Here is an 18,971-nt window from a genome sequence, read left to right as displayed (position 1 = left end):
GTAGCATCTCGTAATCAGAAACAATGACATCCAAGCTACTGTTTATGGTTTTATATGACTCCATAACTGGAGCGGTGTCACTTAGGATCTTTCCATTTCACTCACATTCTACCTCAGCTCTCTCATGATGTATAAGGGCATTATTGAGGAAATTGACAAATGCATAAGGCATCCCCAATTAGAGAGCATGTGGTTTAAGGATATGGCTGGTTGCAAGTTTCAAATGGACATCCTACCATGATGTGGGAAGGTAAGTAGTCTGATCGTGAACTGACACTCCGACTCCCTCACATGAACTAGCTTGTATCCATCTCTATTAGCAAGGATCTGAGTCAGGATCAGCTTCATAATGTCTTCCATCTCTCATTGTCTGAAGAAGCATGCTCTGAAGTTCAAGCACTGCATCAGCTTCTGGGAGACATTCAGCTCCGCAATATTCAGGACATTTGGCAGCAAAGGGTGCCAATCCCTGTACTTCCCACGGAAATTTCTATGCCGCGGGGAGCAACCTAGGCACCGGGTGGACCATCAACATATCCAGACGCTGGGTAAGTTGAACATCTTGTCTTCCCAGCAACAACAGCCAACGTTCAAGCACATCCGTCCTATTTTTCATATCCTTCTTCAGAAGCAATATTTATACAGGTCTTTATGTTGGTCAGACGTGCCATCTTAACTGTCACTGTCAGAATGGATTGCATTTTCAACGGAGTGTAGCTGAGCCTTTAGAGATGCAGGAAAAACTTCATGGAGAAACTTGCAATGGTTAACCCTGAACAAAAGTAGGATATTGGTTTACTTGTCACTTTCATGCGAGATAAACCCTGATTTGTGACAACAAAGTGGGTGATCTAGTTTCCTACATGATGAGATTATTATCGGCCATCCGACGAAATGTATCTTTCGTGTCATTCTCTCTTATTGAACTTCTCAGAACAGTATACATCGGAAGTAGTACTTTAGTTGAAACAGTGAGACAAACCATCAATAGCAGTACATGGTATAACTGGAGCATGCCCTCCAGCGCAGCAAAGCGTGAGCTTCTATGCAATTTCGTAAGCCGATGGGAGCAACCTAGGCACCGGGTGCGCCATCAATGGCACGGCCCGCTGCAGCAGCAGAGAAAAGGCCTCCTCCATGTTCAACTTATCCGGCATCTGGCCCGCCGGCAGCTCCCAGTCGAACGAGTGCACCAGGGTAGCGGTTGTAACGGTGACCATCCGCAAGCCCCAGCTTAGGCCCGCACATATCCTCCGGCCCGCCCCAAACGGTATCAGCCCGAAATCGCCTCCCTTGAGGTCGACATTCTCATGCGACCCTCCTGGGAGGAACCGGGCGGGCCGGTACTCCAGCGGGTCAGGCCATAGGGCTGGGTCACGGGCGATGCCCCACACATTGACCAGTAGCTCAGTGCCCCTTGGGATGTGATAGCCGGCGACCTCACACTCCTCGGAGGCCACTCGGGGAAGTGAGAGCGGCGTCGACGGATGCAGTCGGAACGTCTCCTTGATGATGGCATTGAAAAACGTGAGTCGTGGCAGGTCAGACTCCGAGACGAGCCTGTCACGGCCCACGACAGCATCTAGCTCCTCCTGGGCCTGGTTCAGGATGTCTGGGTGCCTGATCAGCTCCGCTACTGCCCACTCCACTATACTCGACGTTGTCTCTGTTCCCGCCACAAACAAGTTCTGCATATAAGTTGATAAAGATCATTAGAAAAATGATTTTGGGTTTTGTTAATTCTGAATCGACTAGGATTCTCTTAAGTCTCAATCGGTTCTAAAAGTGCCACTTCAGGTTAGTCAAAAAAGTGCAAACTGATGAAGAAGTGAGTAACTGAAGTTGCACTTTTCTGAATCCATCGAAACAGAAGACTGAGGCGTAGACGAACCCAAAAAAAGCACATAATGTATGTCCCTTTCGGCCTGTAATGTTCCATATATTTAAGGTACTAGTTGATGACAACATCAAAGTTATTACCAGTATAAGCGCCTTGACGTCAGTGTCGGTGATCTTGTCCTCCTCGCCGCCGGTGAGCGACTTGTCTTCCTGCACCATCGCAAGCAGCAAGCCCAGCAGGTCTCCCTTACCTTCCTCCACGACGGCCGTTTTGGCTCGGGTCCTCCTCTCGTCGATTATCCTGTTCATCACGTTGTCGAACCGGCGGTGCAGCTTCTTCAGCCTCGCGACGACACCCTGAGGGTCGAGCCACCGGAGGGCCGGCACGAAGTCCCCGACGTTAAGAACCCCGCCAACCTCCATCACCTCCAGCACAATCTCCTTGAAGTCTCTGGCGCCATCGCTTCCGAACACCCGAAGCCCCACCGCGGCCCGAGACAGGCCGTTGGTCGTGCACACGTTCGCCGCCTTGCCGACCGCCACCGCCGCCCCGGCCTTGGCAGCGTCCGCGAGGGACCGCACCATGAGCGCGGCCTCCCGCTCCCTGAAGCCGCGGAGATCGTCGAGCGCGCGGGCCGAGAAGATGTTGACGGCGCACACCTTGCGCATGGCGCGCCACCGGGGGCCGTAGGGCGCAAACACCACGTCCTGGTAGTTGTACGCCATGTGCTCGCCACCGGAGTTGGGCGGCCGGCTGCTGAACTTGGCGTCGTGGGTGCGGAGGAACTGCTCGGCCACGGCAGCTGACCCGGCCACCACCACCACGGAGCTGCCGAACCGGAGGCGGAGCACGGGCCCATACACCTTTGTCATTTCATGAAGGGTCTGGTGTGTCTTGCCGCCCAGCTGCGGGAGATTCCCCAGCACTGGCCAGCCCCTCGGGCCAGGCGGCAGCGGCGCACGGTGCCCCTTGCCGGCTCGGAAGAAGACATACCATATGGTGGCAGAGATGGCCAGAGTGGAGAGCAGCAGTGGGAGTGGGATGTCCATGCCGGCCAGCTCGCTGCGCATGCACGGCAACTGTTCGATCCGGTGTGCATGTATGTATGCATGGGATATAGGATAAACGGGGGTAGGTGAGATACTGGAAAGGTGATACGTCTCGTCCGACAAGTTAAGACTCAACTTTTCACATACCAAACTCCTATAATATGGTACCTGGCAACTTTCAGTCACCTACTACTCCGTACTACAAGTACACTATCATACACACAAGTTTCGTTTCTCAGGGTTTAGGTTTTAAGTGTCGCCTACTACTCACGCTGGACTACTGGAGAAAAATCTAGTATTGAAGGGCTGGCTATTCATAGCATATTAAAAAAATAGCCCAAACCCACTGAATGTTTCCAAAGAGCTAAAATGATATAGATCATTTCTCACATGGGGAGAATATTAATGGTGCCGCCATTTGAGGCATGCTAGTTTTTTTTTTTTTGACGATCTGTTTTGAGGCATACTATAAAAGATCAAACCTAATAATGCTTCAGAGGAAAGAGCTACACAGGGTCCCATGGCCCATGTTGGTACTGCTCAAGGCCCAAAACTGTCAGATGTTTAAGAGGAAAGAGCCCATGTTGGCACTGCACACTGTGCAGGGGGATCCTAGTACCCAAGGATCAATTTATGCAAAACAAAAACCCGAGGATCAATTTGTGGTAGCACATTTCATGCTTGCATATTGCAAAAGTCACTATTCAGGCATTACATGTGCTGAAAAAAAAAAGGGTTCATGTCAGAGCTGCCGCGTATGAGGTACATGGATGTGATGTCATGTGGTGAGGTGATGTGATGTGATCCACATGTACAAGTTTTGTGTTTGAGATACCGTGTTCGTTGATGTGATGAGAAGAGACACACATGGTCGTCCTCCTGTGCAAGCAAGAGCAGTGCATTTCTAATGTGGCAAAATGCCAACACAAATACAGGAAATAAACTAAAAATAGACTGGATCTAATTGGCTGCAGCAAGCAAAGAAAAAGTACAAAGCAACCCTTAGTTTTCCTTCCTCTCTTTCCATTTTTGTTAAATTCACTGCATTGTTGTCCAAATAGTTGACAGCAAGCTGTTACCTTCATTCCTTTCAGACTTCAGCCTTGCAGCTTTTACTACTCGAAAATATTCATTTGATTAGGTAAAATATTCTGCTTATCCACGAGTTTGTTCTAAGATAAGATGTCATGCCCACACTGAACCCAATTCTTTGGTTTTTTTTTAAACTTTGGTCCTCATGGTGGAATTTTATGTGAATACAAAAATGGTGTGTCTTGGTACAGGCAAATAACCATCATACAGGAAGCTACTTCAGGCAACTTGAGCACCTGAAGAACAACTGGATTGCTGCTAGTGTCATAGTAAAAAAGCTTGCACGCAATATAAAGGCTTCCAGTATGTATTGCGGCTGGTAAAGGACAGAGATGAAGATATACATCGTTGGACTGCTACAGTGAGGTGGAGTGCAAGAGTTAGTCATAGAAGAGCACACCGTGGAACTGCCAGGGCCTCAGGATCAGGAGACATGGGCCCTGGTATCCAGAGGTGTGAGGGAGTGGCAAACTTAAGGCTTAAGCTGCACAAGATTTTATCAGTTAAGGTGCTTGTATATAAAGCCTGAGAAGAGGTGCATTTTAAGCCAACGCAGGTGGTAGTGCAATTGCCAATTGCTGCACCTGGATAAGAGGAAAATAGTGCCTGTCTCAAAGGATAAAGAACTTAAAGGAGATGATGGCATTTGGGAGCCTTGAAGAATCAATGTCTGCATCCAAAGGTGAAGATCGAACTTTTTTAAATGTCCTTGTTTTCTATATTCTTTGACCATGCATACCATATTTCATTTGGGCCGCTTTTAAAGTTTCTCGTTCCAAAACAAATCGATGACATACAGTTCTGTTAAACTAAGGGTTTGCACACTGAAAATTTGTGCGTTCTGTAGCAGGTATGGAAATGCCGGTGGGCGTGCAAGATGGCCTGAACATAGATGAAAAGTATGCCAAAATGCTGCGCACAGAGTCCAACATGCTCTTTTTATCTAGCAAGGATGAAACTGAAGCCCTTCTTCAGCCTCAACAAGATATCATCCTTCCAATGCTTCACAATATGATGCAGAAAATAAAATCTAGTGAAATTGAGCTTGCAATGGCTGGTTACTTTGATGCCAGTGCTGAGGCCTCAAAGATCTGCAAGCAGCTACTGAGGAACATCAAGAACACCCAAAGCAACTACCAATCAATGGAAAGCTTCCTTGCAAGCATTTTGGGATGTACCACTGCCACTAGTAGTACTTCCCTTGCACTGGAAACGTTCCCTGTTGAAGGCAACCCTTTCAGCACAACCACAAGAAGCAATTTCAGACAGATTCATGACAAGTACTCCTCCGTACTCCAGACCATGAAATCAAGCCACAAGAAAGTGTCAAGGAAGCTCAAGATAGTGAAAACAATCAAGAAACTTTCAAGGACTTGCCTTATCATGGCATGTGGTGTGGTTGCCATCGCCACTGCAGCACACCTGATGTTCTTTAGCCCTCTTTTTGGGTCTGAGCTCATGGGGCTCTGCCCTATGGCACTGAAGAGGAGGATCACAAGGCTGAAACGATCCAAGACAAAGTCTTTGCAGCGGTTGCAGGAGCAACTCGATACTGCCGCGAAGGGCACGTACGTTCTTGGTAGGGACTTCGACACGGTGAGCCACCTCGCAGCGCGCCTTTCTGATGGTATTGAGCGGGAGAATTCAATGGCGATGTATTGCAAGGGGATGGTGGATGAGAAGTTCCAAGTGCATGAGATGGTGATGGAGCTGAGGAGGAGTTGCTGTAACTCTAGGAGACTGGCTGAGGAGCTAGAAGAGCACGTGGGCCTATGCCTTGCTACAATCAATAGGGCTAGAGTTTTGGTGATCGAAGAGATCTCCAAGCAAGCATGAAAGCAGCTCTCAGTTTGTATAGTGTGGACATTCATGTTTAGGAGTACTTCACAGATGTTTTTTTAGATTGCTAGGAATTTGTAGATCAATACATTAAGATAAAAAATAGGACAAATACCACTTCGACAATAGAATGAAAATGAAGGAAAAATATACAACCTGGCAACGAGAAGCATGGTTCTGCTTTGCTGCGCAGGCTCGGCCAAGTGTTCGATCGAGTGTGCATGTATGTATGCATGGGATTCAGGATGAATGGGGGTAGGTAGATACTGGATAGGTGACATGTCTTGTCCGGCAAAGCTCAGCCGCAACATCTAACAAATACCAACTCCTATATAATATGGTACCTTGAAACTTTCAGTTACCTACTAGGCTACTACTCCCTACTACACTATCATATATATACTCACTCCGATATGGAAATTATTTCCGAACGGAGGTTGTACACGTTTCGTTCTCAGGGTTTAAGTGTCGCCTAGTACTTATACTGGAATGTGCTTTCGTATTTCGTTCACAGAGATAGGCTATTTAGGGCTTCCTTGCCTCCCGTCGGCCATCGCCGATCTGCCTCGCCTCTTCTGGCCTTAGGGTCATGGAGGCGCGGTGGATCCTGGTCCTTGTGGACGGGAGAGCTCCATTTTTTATGCTTTACTTAGTCTCCTAGGCTTCGTGTACTACTCAAAAAAGGTGTGACGGTGGCGACTCCATGGAGATGGAATAAAGTCCTCCCCATCTAGCCCCCATCCCAGCGGTGCGTCTAGAATCGCCGGAGGGCGTGTGTCTCCTGTCGGTGTACCTTCTGATCTGTGCTTCTCTTCATCGACGACGATTACTTCTCGTGATTGGTCTTTTGGGGCCTTAGCACGACGACTTCCCGTTAGTCTACTTCAATAAGCTCTATTACGAAACTCCATTGAGGGAGAGGCTTCGGCTCATTCGAGTGCTTGTTGTCGTTGCTAGATGGTCCAAGGACATACTTGTAATTTATACTCCATTGACGGTAACATGGGAGTATTACTTTTAGGTTTTTCTGTACTGCCATTGATGAGTATGAACAGATCAGTGGATTTTCGCAAAAAAAAAGTGTTGACGGTATCATACATGCATGAAAAAGGGCTAAAACTGATCAATCACTTGATCATAGCAAATTTACATCGGACAGATATGAAAAGGTATAAGATAGATAGAGCATCTACCTAGCTTATTGGCGTCATAACGAGAAACTATGGCATTTCAAGCCAACGCTACCCTGCCATCTGATTCCTGAACTCTAGTCCTAGCCCATGTTATTTCAGCCTACAACAGAAACAAAAGATCAGATCTATATACCGTCTAATTTAATCAATAGAGAGCACGAATATACATACCTCTTTATCCCAATTGGTACGAATCATCATCACAAGCAGAGCTAATATTTGCACTACCATTGCACATATGATCCCCAACCAAAGCCCCTGCCACAAACAAAGGCGACTCAGACTAGAAACCAGGCACAATATATCCTACCAGAACTGCACAAAAGATGGTAGAACTTACCATGCCACCGATCTTCAGAACAAATGCAAAGATAACAGCTGAAGGGATGCCAACAGCATAGTAAGCACACAGGTTGATGAAGGAGCATACTTTCTGCCATCCAACCCCTCTAGCAGCACCTTAAAAGCAATAAACAGATAAAGTCAGCAAAATCAACAGGGATTGGTAGGATAGATCGTTTCTCATACGAGGAAAATCTAATATTAAAGAGCTGGACATTTAAAGCATATTAAAAAAAAAGCCCAAATCTACAAATGTTTCCAAAGAGCCACAACGATAGATAATTTCTCATGTAGTATAATATTAAAGATGTTGCCATTTGAAGCATACTATAAAAGACCAAACCTAATAATGTTTAAGAGGAAAGAGCTACACAGGGGTCCATGGCCCATGCTGGCACTGTTCAAGGCCCAGACTGTCGGATGTTTGAGAGGAAAGAGGCCATGTTTGTACTGTGCACTGTGCAGGAGACCCTAATGAGGATCAATTTGTGCAAAAGAAAAACCCAAGGATCAATTTGTTATTTGCGATATCACATTTCATGCTTGCAGATTCCAAAAGTCACTATTCAGGCATTACATGTGCTAAAAAAAAGCTCATGTCAGAGCTGCCGCGTATGGGGTATATACGTGTGATGTCATGTGGCGAGGTGATGTGATCCACATGTACAAGCTTTGTGATTGGGATAATGACCCACATGTACAAGCTTTGTGTTTGGGATACCGTGTTTTTTTTTTTTTGAGAACTGGATACCGTGTTCATTGATGTGACCAGACACAAAAGACAGGTCGTCCTCCTGTGCAAGCAAGAGAGCAGTGCATGTCTAATGTGGCAAGGTGCCAAACGACAGGAAATTAAAAAAGACTGGAATATAACTGGTTGCAGCAAAGCAAAGAAAAGTATATAGCAGCCCTTAATTTTCCTTCTTAGTTTCGGGTGTACAGCTAGAATTTTATTTGGATTTTTTTTTGACATTTTCAAATAGGTTTTTTGAATGATGGGTGCATCTACACCTATGAGCCAAAATGCATTTCCCCCCTTAGTTTTCCTTCTTATATTTATATTATTACTATATTCACTACATCCTGAACCAAATAGTTTACAGCAAAGCTGATACCTTCACTCTCTTTAACTCTGCTACTTTTACTCCTTTAAAACATAAATTTGATCTGTTAAAATTTTCTAAACTCGGATCCACCAGAATGTTTCTTTGCAAAACTACATGTTCCAAAATGTTATGGCATGCCCATACTGACCCAATTCTTTTGTTTTCACTTTTCACTTTTAACCCTCGTGGATGGATTTTCTGAAGATGTTGCATACACATATGAAAAAAAACACATGTGTTTTGGTGCAGGCAAGTAAACCATAATAAAGGAAGCTACTTCAGGCAACTTGAGCACCTGAAGCACAAATTGATTGCTGCTAGTGTCTCAGTGGCTTACAGCAGCAACAACACCAAGAAAGCTTGTACACAATCTAAAGGGTTCCAGTATGTATGGTGGCTGGTAAAGGACAGAGATGAAGATATACCCCGTTGGACTGCTACATTTATGTGGAGTGCAAGAGGTAGTCATACAATAATATATCGTGGAACAGCCACGGCCTCAGGATCAGGAGATATGGGCCCTGATATCCAGGGCGTGGCAAACTTAGGTCTTAAGCTGCAGAAGTTTGGGCAACCCTTTTAAGCCTGAGCAGACGTACATTTTAAGCCAAGGCAGGTGGTAGTGCAATTGCCAATTGGTGAAGCTGGATAAAAGAAAAAAAACAGTGCATGTCTCAAAGGATAAAGAACTTGAAGAAGATGATTACATTTGGAGGCCTTGAAGAACCAATTTTCTCGTCTGCATCCAAAGGTGAACATCGAACTTTTTAAATGCCCTTGTTTTCTATATTCTTAGACCATGCATACCATATTTCAGTTGGCAGCTTTTGAGGTTTCACTTTCCAAAACAAATCAATGACATGCGGTTCTGTTATATTTAAGGTTTGCACACTGAAAATTTGTGTGTTCTGTAGCAGGTATGGAAATGCCTGTGGGCGTGCAAGATGGCCTGAACATAGAGGAAAAGTATGTCAACATGCTGCGCACAGAGTCTAACATGCGCTTTTTAACAAACAAGGAAGAAATTGAAGCCCTTCAGCAAGATATCATCCTTCCAATGCTTCACAACATGCTGCAGAAAATAAAATCTACCGAGATTGAGCTCGCGATGGCTGGTTACTTTGATGCCAGTGCTGAGGCTTCAGAGATATGCAAGCAGCTACTGAGGAACATCAAGAACACCCAAAGCAACTACCAATCAATGGACAGCTTCCTAGCAAGCATTTTGGGATGTACTACCGCCACTAGTAGTACTTCCCTTGGAATAGAAACGTTTACTGTTAGAAGCAACCCTTTCAGCACCACCACCATAGGCAATTTCAGACAGGTTCATGACAAGTACTCCTCTGTGCTCCAGACCATCAAATCAAGCCACAAGAAAGTGGCAAAGGATCTCAAGATAGTGAAAACAATCAAGAAGATTTCAAGGACTTGCCTTATCATGGCGTGTGGTGCGGTTGCCATCAGCTCAGCAGCACACCTAATGTTATTTAGCCTTCTTGTTGGGTCTGCAATCATGGGGCTCTGTTCCATGGCACCCAAGAAGAGGATCACAAGGCTGAAATGCTCCAAGACAAAGTATTTGCAGCGGTTGCAGGAACAACTCGATACTGCTGCGAAGGGCACATACGTTCTTGGTAGGGACTTCGATACGGTGAGCCACCTCGCGGTGCGCCTCTCTGACGGTATTGAGCGGGAGAATTCAATGGCAATGTATTGCAAGGGGATGGTGGGTGAGAAGATTCCAGTGCATGAGATGGTGATGGAGCTGAGGAGGAGTTGTTGTAACTCTAGGAGACTGGCTGAAGAGCTAGAAGAGCATGTAGGCATTTGCCTTGCTACAATCAATAGGGCTAGAGTTTTGGTGATTGAAGAGATATCCAAGCAAGTATGAATACAGCTGCCAGTTTGTATAGTGTGGACATTCATGTTTAGGAGTACTTCACAGATGTTTTTTTAGATTGTGCTAGGAATTTGTACATCAATACATTAATATAAAAATTAGGACAACTGCGGTTTCGACAAAAGAAAAAAAAAAGAAGCTACCAGTTGGGAGAGTTTGAGCAAAACTAGAAATATCAACTGCTATTTTCTTGTGTGATTATTTTAAGATGCTTCTTGTACTATCACTGTATATATGAAAACAATCTGAGATTATTCATGAATAGTACGTGCAGTTAAAATAAACTTCCACCTATCCTCAAAAGGAGCACGTTTCAAAATCCTTGTTAGTAACTTATGGTCTGAAAGTTAATATTGGTTCAGTCTGATGGCTACTACTCAAAGGGAACATGCTTGGCGCAAACCAAACAGCACTAACATTGACAGAAAATGTATTAAGCAACTATGAAATATGATATTCAGTTTACACAAAAAATTAGTATTAGTATAGTAGACACAAAAATTAATATTAGGATGTGTTTTCTACACCATACCTGATAGCGTGCATTGTAGTCCATCCATGAAGTTAGAAGTAGCAAGAATTGGCATCATTATGGATACATACTTTGCCACCTCTTCTTCATTACTGTACAAGTAACCCCAGACATCTCGTACACAAATTGTGATGATAGCTACAACAAGGCCTTCTACTAGGCACATAATTCCTGAAATAAGAATCGATAGCCGTGCAGCTTGTGGATTCCCCGCGCCTAATTCATTGGACACTCTAATACTGCGTAGAAACATTAATCATGAACTGAAACTGGTTAAGTACAAGTTTGAGATGTGTCTCAGAAAATAAAAGGAAATGGGTGTGATTATGAAATTTGCGTTCCTGACCTTATTGCACTGCTGAGACCACTTGGAATTGTATAAACCATCCACATTGTGTTTAGGCTAGAAAAGTGAAGCATGGTTAGTTCACATAACCAAGCATCTGAAAGCATAATATGCCAAGCTAGCCAACTACTTGTTCATGATAATTTTGAGAAATAGAAAAGGGAAGGTGTGTCACACAGTGCTACTGGCAGGTGATTTGAGTGTAACAGGTAACTAGTCTTGTTATAGAGCAACAATGCTGGAGGTACCAAATTCATCTTCTAATTAGTAATTCTGAGTACTGTATTGCATGAGGGCATTTTTGTAGTTCAGTTTCCTTACCTGATGGATAAAATTGAAGTTTCCAGTTTTGGATTTGGTAGAAAACCTGCAAGGAGAACCACCATCTCAAATGCCCAGTACTCCAAGCTGAACTATGTTGCGAGTCAAACAACGTCCATGAAGAAAGAAGGTGATAAACCGCACATCACTTTTCGCCCAGTTGTAAAGGCATTCTTATTGCCGAAATACTCATTAGCAAGATATTGTTCTTTGGAGGTTTTGCTCATATCAAGCTTACCAGGTCATAAATGTAGATGGAATGGCCAGACTCAAATACAAGTTGACATCCTTTAGCACCGCCCTTGACCATCCATGCCAGCTCCTTCTGCCAGCTTCAGAGAATTTCACATACATCGCCAGCAATACCACATTGAACCAGTAAGATATCGAGGTCGCCAAAGCCGCACCCCTGTTGGCAAGACCGGAATTCTGAACAAGGAACCAGCACAGCAGAATGTGGAATACCAACGTCACCCCAGAACAAACCACCAGCGGGTTGACGATGCTTTGGGCTTGCAGGAACTTTGTAAGGCACTGGAGCAAGCCGTACGCGAAAAGACCAGGGATCAGCAGCCGGGCGTAGACTCCAGCTTCGTACGATATCTCTGGATTCTGACCAAGAGCAACGAGGATTTGGCCGGTGTAGGCCAACACGAAGGCCAGCGGAACGCTCGCGAGCATGAGAACGAAGATTGCCCTCTGGGCATGTGTCCCCAGCATATGGTACTGTTTTGCCCCGTATGATTGCCCACACAGTGTGTCCAGCGCGCTCCCCATTCCCAGCTGGCACATTGCGATGGAACAAACAGGCACAGTTATTATTAAGTTTATGACTTGCAATTTGTAGTAGGCATCATCTAGTAGAGCATTAGAAAAAAGTGCTTGTAAAGAGGACATGATGTTGTTACTTTGTGCTGATTTTGCTAAAAAGTGGCTTGGAAACGAGTAGTAGTAGCTACTAGGTGGCCGCGTTGCATTTTCGAATGAATTGGCTGTTCAGCTCTGGAACGAACAATTTGTCCATGCTTCGCAATCAGGAGCGGTACCACGAGACGAGGCTTACCAGGACGCTGAAGCCGGTGACGTTGGCGAAGGAGGAGGCGACGGAGGCGCCGGAGAGGGAGAGCTCGCCGAGGTGGCCGGCGAACATGACGGAGACTACTTGCAGGCTGTACTGCAGCAGGCTGCACGCGACCAGAGGCGCAGCGAGCACCACCTGCCGCCGCACCTCGTCCCGCGCCGTCGGTGGCGCCGGCGTGGAGGCGCGGGGCGAGAGGAGGGGCGAGGACGCCGCCATTTCCACACAATCGTACTGCAGCAGGCTGCACGCGACCAGAGACGACGCGAGCACCACCATGGCTTCCGGCGCGTCGCCTCGTCCGCCCATTTCCACACAAGCTGGCCGTTGACGAACCTCAAGGGAAGGAAGGGGGGACGCTGGCCGTTGCTGTCGCGGTGAGGCGCGGCGGCGCAGGTGAAAGGGGGACGAGAAATATGGGCCACGCCAGAGTTTCAAGGCCCACTTTAGTAGTGTTGGGCTAAGTTGGGTGTAGGACTATTGCACACAGGCCTATAGTACTATCCTGACCTAGGTAACTAGGAGCAGCTCCCGTGGCTGGGCGCGCAAGGAGCAGCTGCTGGAGGAGCTCCGTGGGACGGCCGCCTACGGTACCGCGACGCCGCTGCGCTCGCACGCTGCACTATTCGTGGCCGACGCACTCGGTCGCGGCCGCCTGCTCGCTCGCCGCAAAGCTATGTGCACAAAACTGAAAAGAAAAGAAAGAATCTGTGGAACTAATCCTGGCAATACATATGCAGTTGAGAACCGTCGGACGCCAGAGTCGCTCGCCGGAGCACCTCCACACAGCCCAAACGATCGATCGTCACGCCTCTCCTCTCCTCTCCTCGACAAGTAAAAGTCAAAGTCTAAGTCATAGTCACACGCGCAACCCACACGCGGTCCATGAGGATGAGCTTGTACTTATAGAGGCTAGGTTGGAGGAAGAGAGAAGAAGTGGACTTTGAAACTTTGAGCCAGGAATGAACAAGGAGATGATAAAATGAGATGGATGGCTGAGATGCACAGAGCACACGGATTGCTGACCTGTCTCATTCCCATCAACGGAAACAACTCCTCATGTGTTAATTGATAGTGCAAGATGACTATTGTTTTCCCAATAATGGTCTCATCAAATTTCGATCCTCCCTAAATTGAGGCATTGATGGCTTTGAGGCATGCGAGCGGCCAGGCCGGTAATCAACTCAATCACCGCCTAGGTTTCCCAACTATTAGCTTTGAGAGTGCTAGCTAGCCATAGAAAGTAGCAGCTTGATTGATTGGTATATTTTTCTAACGTAGCTCTTGATGTCTCAACTCCGTTCGGCAACTTACATGGCGATGGTGAAACACGACTTACCGAGGGCGAAACAACCCATGAGTCCTTAAAAGATAACGGTGCAGCAGTAGCTTGATTGATACCTCTATTTTTCTAACCCAATAACGTGTAGCTCTTGATGTGTCTCAACTCTGTTTGGCAACTTACATGTAGCTCTTGCTGTGTCTCGACTCCGTTCGGCAACTTAAATGGCGAAGGTGAAACACGACTTACCGAGGGCGAAACAACCCATGAGTCACTAAAAGATGACGGTGCAGCCGTAGCTTGATTGATACCTCTATTTTTCTAACTCAGCTAGTTCTTGATGTGTCTCAATTTCGTTCGGCAACTAGCTCTTGTTGTGTCTCAACTCCATTCAACAACTTACATGGCGATGTCGAAACACAACTTATCAAGGGCAAAACAACGCATGAGCCCTTAAAAGATGACGGTGCCTCTCGAAATCGCAGGTGCAGCCCGTCCGGCCTTTTGCTAGCTAGCAAGCTCTCTACGGTGCCTCTGTGTCCAACTTGCAGGACGGGCCATCCAAGTTGAAGACACGAGCAAACAGCTTCAAGGAAAACAAGCTACTACAATAACAAACTACATGTCACAGCTAGCACAACATTGCAGTTTACTACATACAACAAGTAGCCTAACCGCAAGATGCATCGAGCATCCGGCCACCGGATCGAGATCACAACAATCTTGACTCGATCCGGATGTGGATGCTAGCCCTGGTTCTACCGACAAAAAAGGAAAAACTCCGGACCAAAGCATTATGTCCGTGAACAGACAAACAAATCATACCTAAAAAGCAAAGCATGGTAAGATGGGACCCACCACCTGTTAATTGGCTTAAAATTAATGTAGATGGATCTTTTGTTCCTAGTACAGGTTCTCGCTAGTGTTGGCGCGGTGATTCGGGACCACTCGTGGATATGCTATTGCTTGGTGCTCGGGAGAGTACTTGGACAAGTGTACTAGTGCGGAGGTAGGCTGAGGCTCTCGCGCTCATGGAAGGTGCACGTCTAGCTGCGAGCACCAATCATTTTTGAAGATGATTGTGCGACTGTTGTTAGTGCACTACAAAAAGACTCCAGTTCTCTGTCATCTTTGGGAACAATCTTCAAGGATTTTAAGATGTTTGCCTCCGTCCTGCCAGATTGGAAATGTGTTTTAGCCAAAAAAATCAGAATTATGTAGCGCATGAGACCGCAGCATATGTGAGACGTATGGGTGTAGGTGCTTGATTGGAGATGTCACGTATCCAGATGAGATTGCAAAGGCTACTGCTTTTGATTGTAATCACGAATATCTTTGTTGTGAATGAATGAAAACCTTTTGGCCTAAAAAAATATGAATATATTCGAGAGTATATAGTTTGTACAGAACCAAATAAAACGATGGCACAAAACACTTCAAAACTTAGAACAACAATCCATTCGAGGGATCTCACATGTACCGCCTCTTTGTATCAACTGGATTTACATACACAAGATACAAAACTAATCTGTTGTTGTCTTGAGAGCTCGAAATTTGAGCCGGTAGTTCACACTAAACAAAATCTGCCGACTGGTTGCAATGCATTAAACCAAGCTCGATAAATCCTAGTGAAACCACATATCCTAAACAAAGCACACAGGTTCAACAAGCCAAAAGGACCATCGCCCGGGTTGTGCAAAGCCAGCCATGCCCATCTTTGTCGACCTCCATAGCTAGTTCCTTCCTTGATCCTTATCATTAATTGCCTCCTTAGATCTGTAACCAGCAATTGTGAAGAAAGTCATATTCACGTCAAGTTTTATGTACATCTATCACATACTAGTTATCACATAATCATCGAGTGTGCACTACGGTTTTAGAATGAATGTAAGCAACATTAATAGTCCAAATTTCACATCTAGCATAACATCGTGTCAAAATGCAGCATATATGTGAGCACCATGACAAAGTCCACAAATGGTGCCGTAACAGGAAAATTGACCATGAAGCAAATTGCAATTATCCTTCTAAAACAATGCAAGGATCGTATTTAAGACAGATCAGCTCAAATGTATATAATAGAGTATTACTAGATTGGTTGCCTCAATACAAATCAGACATAATTCAAAGCATGGGATGTTGGCATAGCTATCTCATGCACCATGCATTAGCAATACTTGTCCGTTATTCGGTTATGCAATTTGCTAGACAGAAAGTAGAGATAAAGTTGGGATGTAAAGCTACAGGAAGAACTCATGACTTATTTTATGAAACGATACAAGTCCAAGGAAAATTGATAACATGAGTGACTAATGTACATTCTTCTTGTAAGACTGAAAAACACTAATACGTGGTGAATCTATCAATAATTACAAAGATAACCTGGTGTGAATATTAATGGAAACATGAATATGGGCGAAGCAAAAAAAAAAAGGAAGCATGGCATATAACATGAGAAGAAACAACATGTCCATTAGAAACACATTTTTCAGAACCTGAATGGGCATTTAAAAAAAAATCACACAGAATGCCATTAACAGAACCCTCATGATTTGCATTTGATTTTGTACTTACACATAGAACCTACTGAGCATTCAAACTAGCACTAGATCAGAGATGCCATTACAGCTAACAAATTCAATTGATGTGAAATTGCACATCTCAAGAATCATTTGTTACAACAACAAAATTACATCGATTAACTACACTGGACCTGCAAAAAAATGGAAGTACAAGACCTCTAACTTTAGATATTGGAGGGAACCGCCATCAGCATCGGCAAGTAACTACACGGGAGTACATCACATATACAAAGCTTGGTCCAAGGCAAGACAAATATGATCATTACATAGACATTAGAGAGATCTACCATGTTGTAATATACCCAAAACAACACAAGAAACTGTTCCTGGAAATCTAGAAGTTAACCTACACTTGGTATCCAGTATACAAACATAAGCACTTGATCAAATCAGTGGAATCTAAATACAATAGAGAGGCCCTACAATACTGAGCACCTAAAATTAATTGGATAATCTCAAGAACAACCTAAAAAAATCAAACAAAGTAGCCCATCACTCTAAATTAGCTAACCAAACACACAATAGCTAGCTTAATTAGGTTTCATCACTAGCAGATCAATTAGACCAAGTGGCCAATAAAACCAAACACAATGACCGTTGTTCACGCATAGAGTATTACTAGTTTGGTTGCCTCAATACAAATCGAGACATAATTCAAAGCATGGGATGCTGACATAGATATCTCATGCACCATGCATTACCAATACTTGTCCGCTATTTAGTTATGCAATTTGCTAAATAGGAAATAGAGATAAAGTTGGGATGTCAAGCTACGGGAAGAACTCATGAATTATTTTGCGAAAAGATATATGTCCAAGGAAAATTGATAACATGAGGGATCAATGTACATTCCGCTTGTCGGATCGAAAAACACTAATACAAGATGAATCTATCAATGATTACGAAGATAACCTGGGGTTAATATTAATGGAACCATGAATATAGGGAAAGCAAAAAAAAAAAAAGGAAGCATGGCATAACATGAGAAGAACCCTCATAATTTGCATTCGATTTTGTACTTACACATAGAACCTAGATGAGCATTTGAACTAGCACTACATCAGAGATACCATTGCAGCTAAAAAAATCAATTTACACATAATTGCATATCTCAAGAATCATTTGTTACAACAACAAAATTACATCGATTAACTACACAGGACCTGCAAAAAAATGAAAGTACCTTCACTTTTAGATATTAGAGGGAACCGCCATTGGCATCAGCAAGTAACTACACAACAGTACATCACACATACAAAGCTTGGTCAAACGTCAAAGGCAAGACAAATATGCTCATCACATATACATTAGATAGAATAAATGTAGATTACCAGGTCATAAATGTAGATGGAATGGCCAGGCTCAAATACATGTTGACATCCTTTAGCACCGCACTTGACCATCCATGCCAGCTCCTTCCGCCAGCTTCAGAGAATTTCACATACATCGCGAGCAATACCACATTGAACCAGTAAGATACTGAGGTTGCCAAAGCCGCACCTCTGTTGGCAAGACCAGTATTCTGAACAAGGAACCAGCACAGCAGGATGTGGAATATCAACGTCACTCCAGAACAGACTACCAGCGGGTGGACGATGCTTTGGGCCTGCAGGAACTTTGTGAGGCACTGGAGCAAGCCGTACGCGAAAAGACCAGGGATCAACAGCCGGGCGTAAGCTCCAGCCTCGAACGATATCTCCGGATTCGACCAAGAGCAACGAGGATTTGGCCGGTGAAGGCCAACACGAAGGCCAGCGGAACGCTCGCGAGCATGAGAACGAAGATTGCCCTCTGGGCATGTGTCCCCAGCATATGGTACTGTTTTGCCCCGTATGATTGCCCACACAGTGTGTCCAGCGCGCTCCCCATTCCCAGCTGGCGCATTGCGATGGAATAAACAAGCACAATTATCAGTAAGTGCTTGTAAAGAGGACATGATGTTGTTACTTTCTGCTGATTTTGCTAAAAAGTGCCTTAGAGACGAGTAGTAGCTCCTAGGTGACCGCGCGCGTTGCATTTTCGAATTAATTGGCTGTTCAGGTCTGGAAGGAACAGTTTGTTCATGCTTCACAATCAGGAGCGGTACCACGAGACGAGGCTTACCAGGACGCTGAAGCCGGTGACGTTGGCGAAGGAGGAGGCGACGGAGGCGGCGGAGAGGGAGAGCTCGCCGAGGTGGCCGGCGAACATGACGGAGACTACTTGCAGGCTGTATCGCAGCGAGGCTGCACGCGACCAGAGGCGCAGCGAGCACCACCTGCCGCCGCACCTCGTCCCGCGCCGTCGGTGGCGCCGGCGTGGAGGCGCGGGGCGAGAGGAGGGTCGAGGACGCCGCCATGGCTTCCGGCGCGTCGCCTCGTCCGCCCATTTCCACACAAGCTGGCCGTTGACGAACCTCAAGGGAAGGAAGGGGGAACGCTGGCCGTTGCTGTCGCGGTGAGGCGCGGCGGCGCAGGTGAAAGGGGG

General features: G+C 45.4%; 3 protein-coding genes and 1 pseudogene across 3 annotated transcripts; 1 reads left to right on the top strand and 3 right to left on the bottom strand.

Annotated features, from left to right (window-relative positions):
* Window positions 1-921: 921 nt before the first annotated feature.
* LOC124684146 (flavonoid 3'-monooxygenase CYP75B4-like) lies at window positions 922-2,925 on the bottom strand. Its single transcript, XM_047218531.1, has 2 exons — window positions 1,981-2,925; window positions 922-1,688 (listed from the first exon to the last, which is right to left on the bottom strand). The coding sequence occupies exons 1-2, from the start codon at window positions 2,908-2,910 to the stop codon at window positions 1,044-1,046; spliced, it is 1,575 nt and encodes a 524-aa protein (XP_047074487.1). The 5' UTR covers window positions 2,911-2,925; the 3' UTR covers window positions 922-1,043.
* A 1,908-nt stretch (window positions 2,926-4,833) lies between these two features.
* On the top strand, window positions 4,834-5,837 carry LOC124684145 (UPF0496 protein At1g20180-like). The gene has a single exon (XM_047218530.1). It carries the CDS (start codon window positions 4,834-4,836, stop codon window positions 5,815-5,817), a length of 984 nt encoding a protein of 327 aa, XP_047074486.1. The 3' UTR covers window positions 5,818-5,837.
* Window positions 5,838-6,934: 1,097 nt separating this feature from the next.
* On the bottom strand, window positions 6,935-12,758 carry LOC124684144 (protein DETOXIFICATION 16-like). Its single transcript, XM_047218529.1, has 8 exons — window positions 12,627-12,758; window positions 11,802-12,346; window positions 11,564-11,650; window positions 11,243-11,299; window positions 10,897-11,135; window positions 7,354-7,472; window positions 7,185-7,271; window positions 6,935-7,113 (listed from the first exon to the last, which is right to left on the bottom strand). The coding sequence occupies exons 1-8, from the start codon at window positions 12,711-12,713 to the stop codon at window positions 7,051-7,053; spliced, it is 1,284 nt and encodes a 427-aa protein (XP_047074485.1). The 5' UTR covers window positions 12,714-12,758; the 3' UTR covers window positions 6,935-7,050.
* Window positions 12,759-17,832: 5,074 nt separating this feature from the next.
* On the bottom strand, window positions 17,833-18,695 carry LOC124661485 (annotated as a pseudogene).
* Between the last annotated feature and the right edge of the window lie 276 nt (window positions 18,696-18,971).

This window comes from Lolium rigidum, chromosome 1 (assembly GCF_022539505.1).
Source record: "Lolium rigidum isolate FL_2022 chromosome 1, APGP_CSIRO_Lrig_0.1, whole genome shotgun sequence".
Classification (NCBI taxonomy): Eukaryota; Viridiplantae; Streptophyta; class Magnoliopsida; order Poales; family Poaceae; genus Lolium; species Lolium rigidum.
This window is presented reverse-complemented; position numbering and strand designations above follow the sequence as displayed.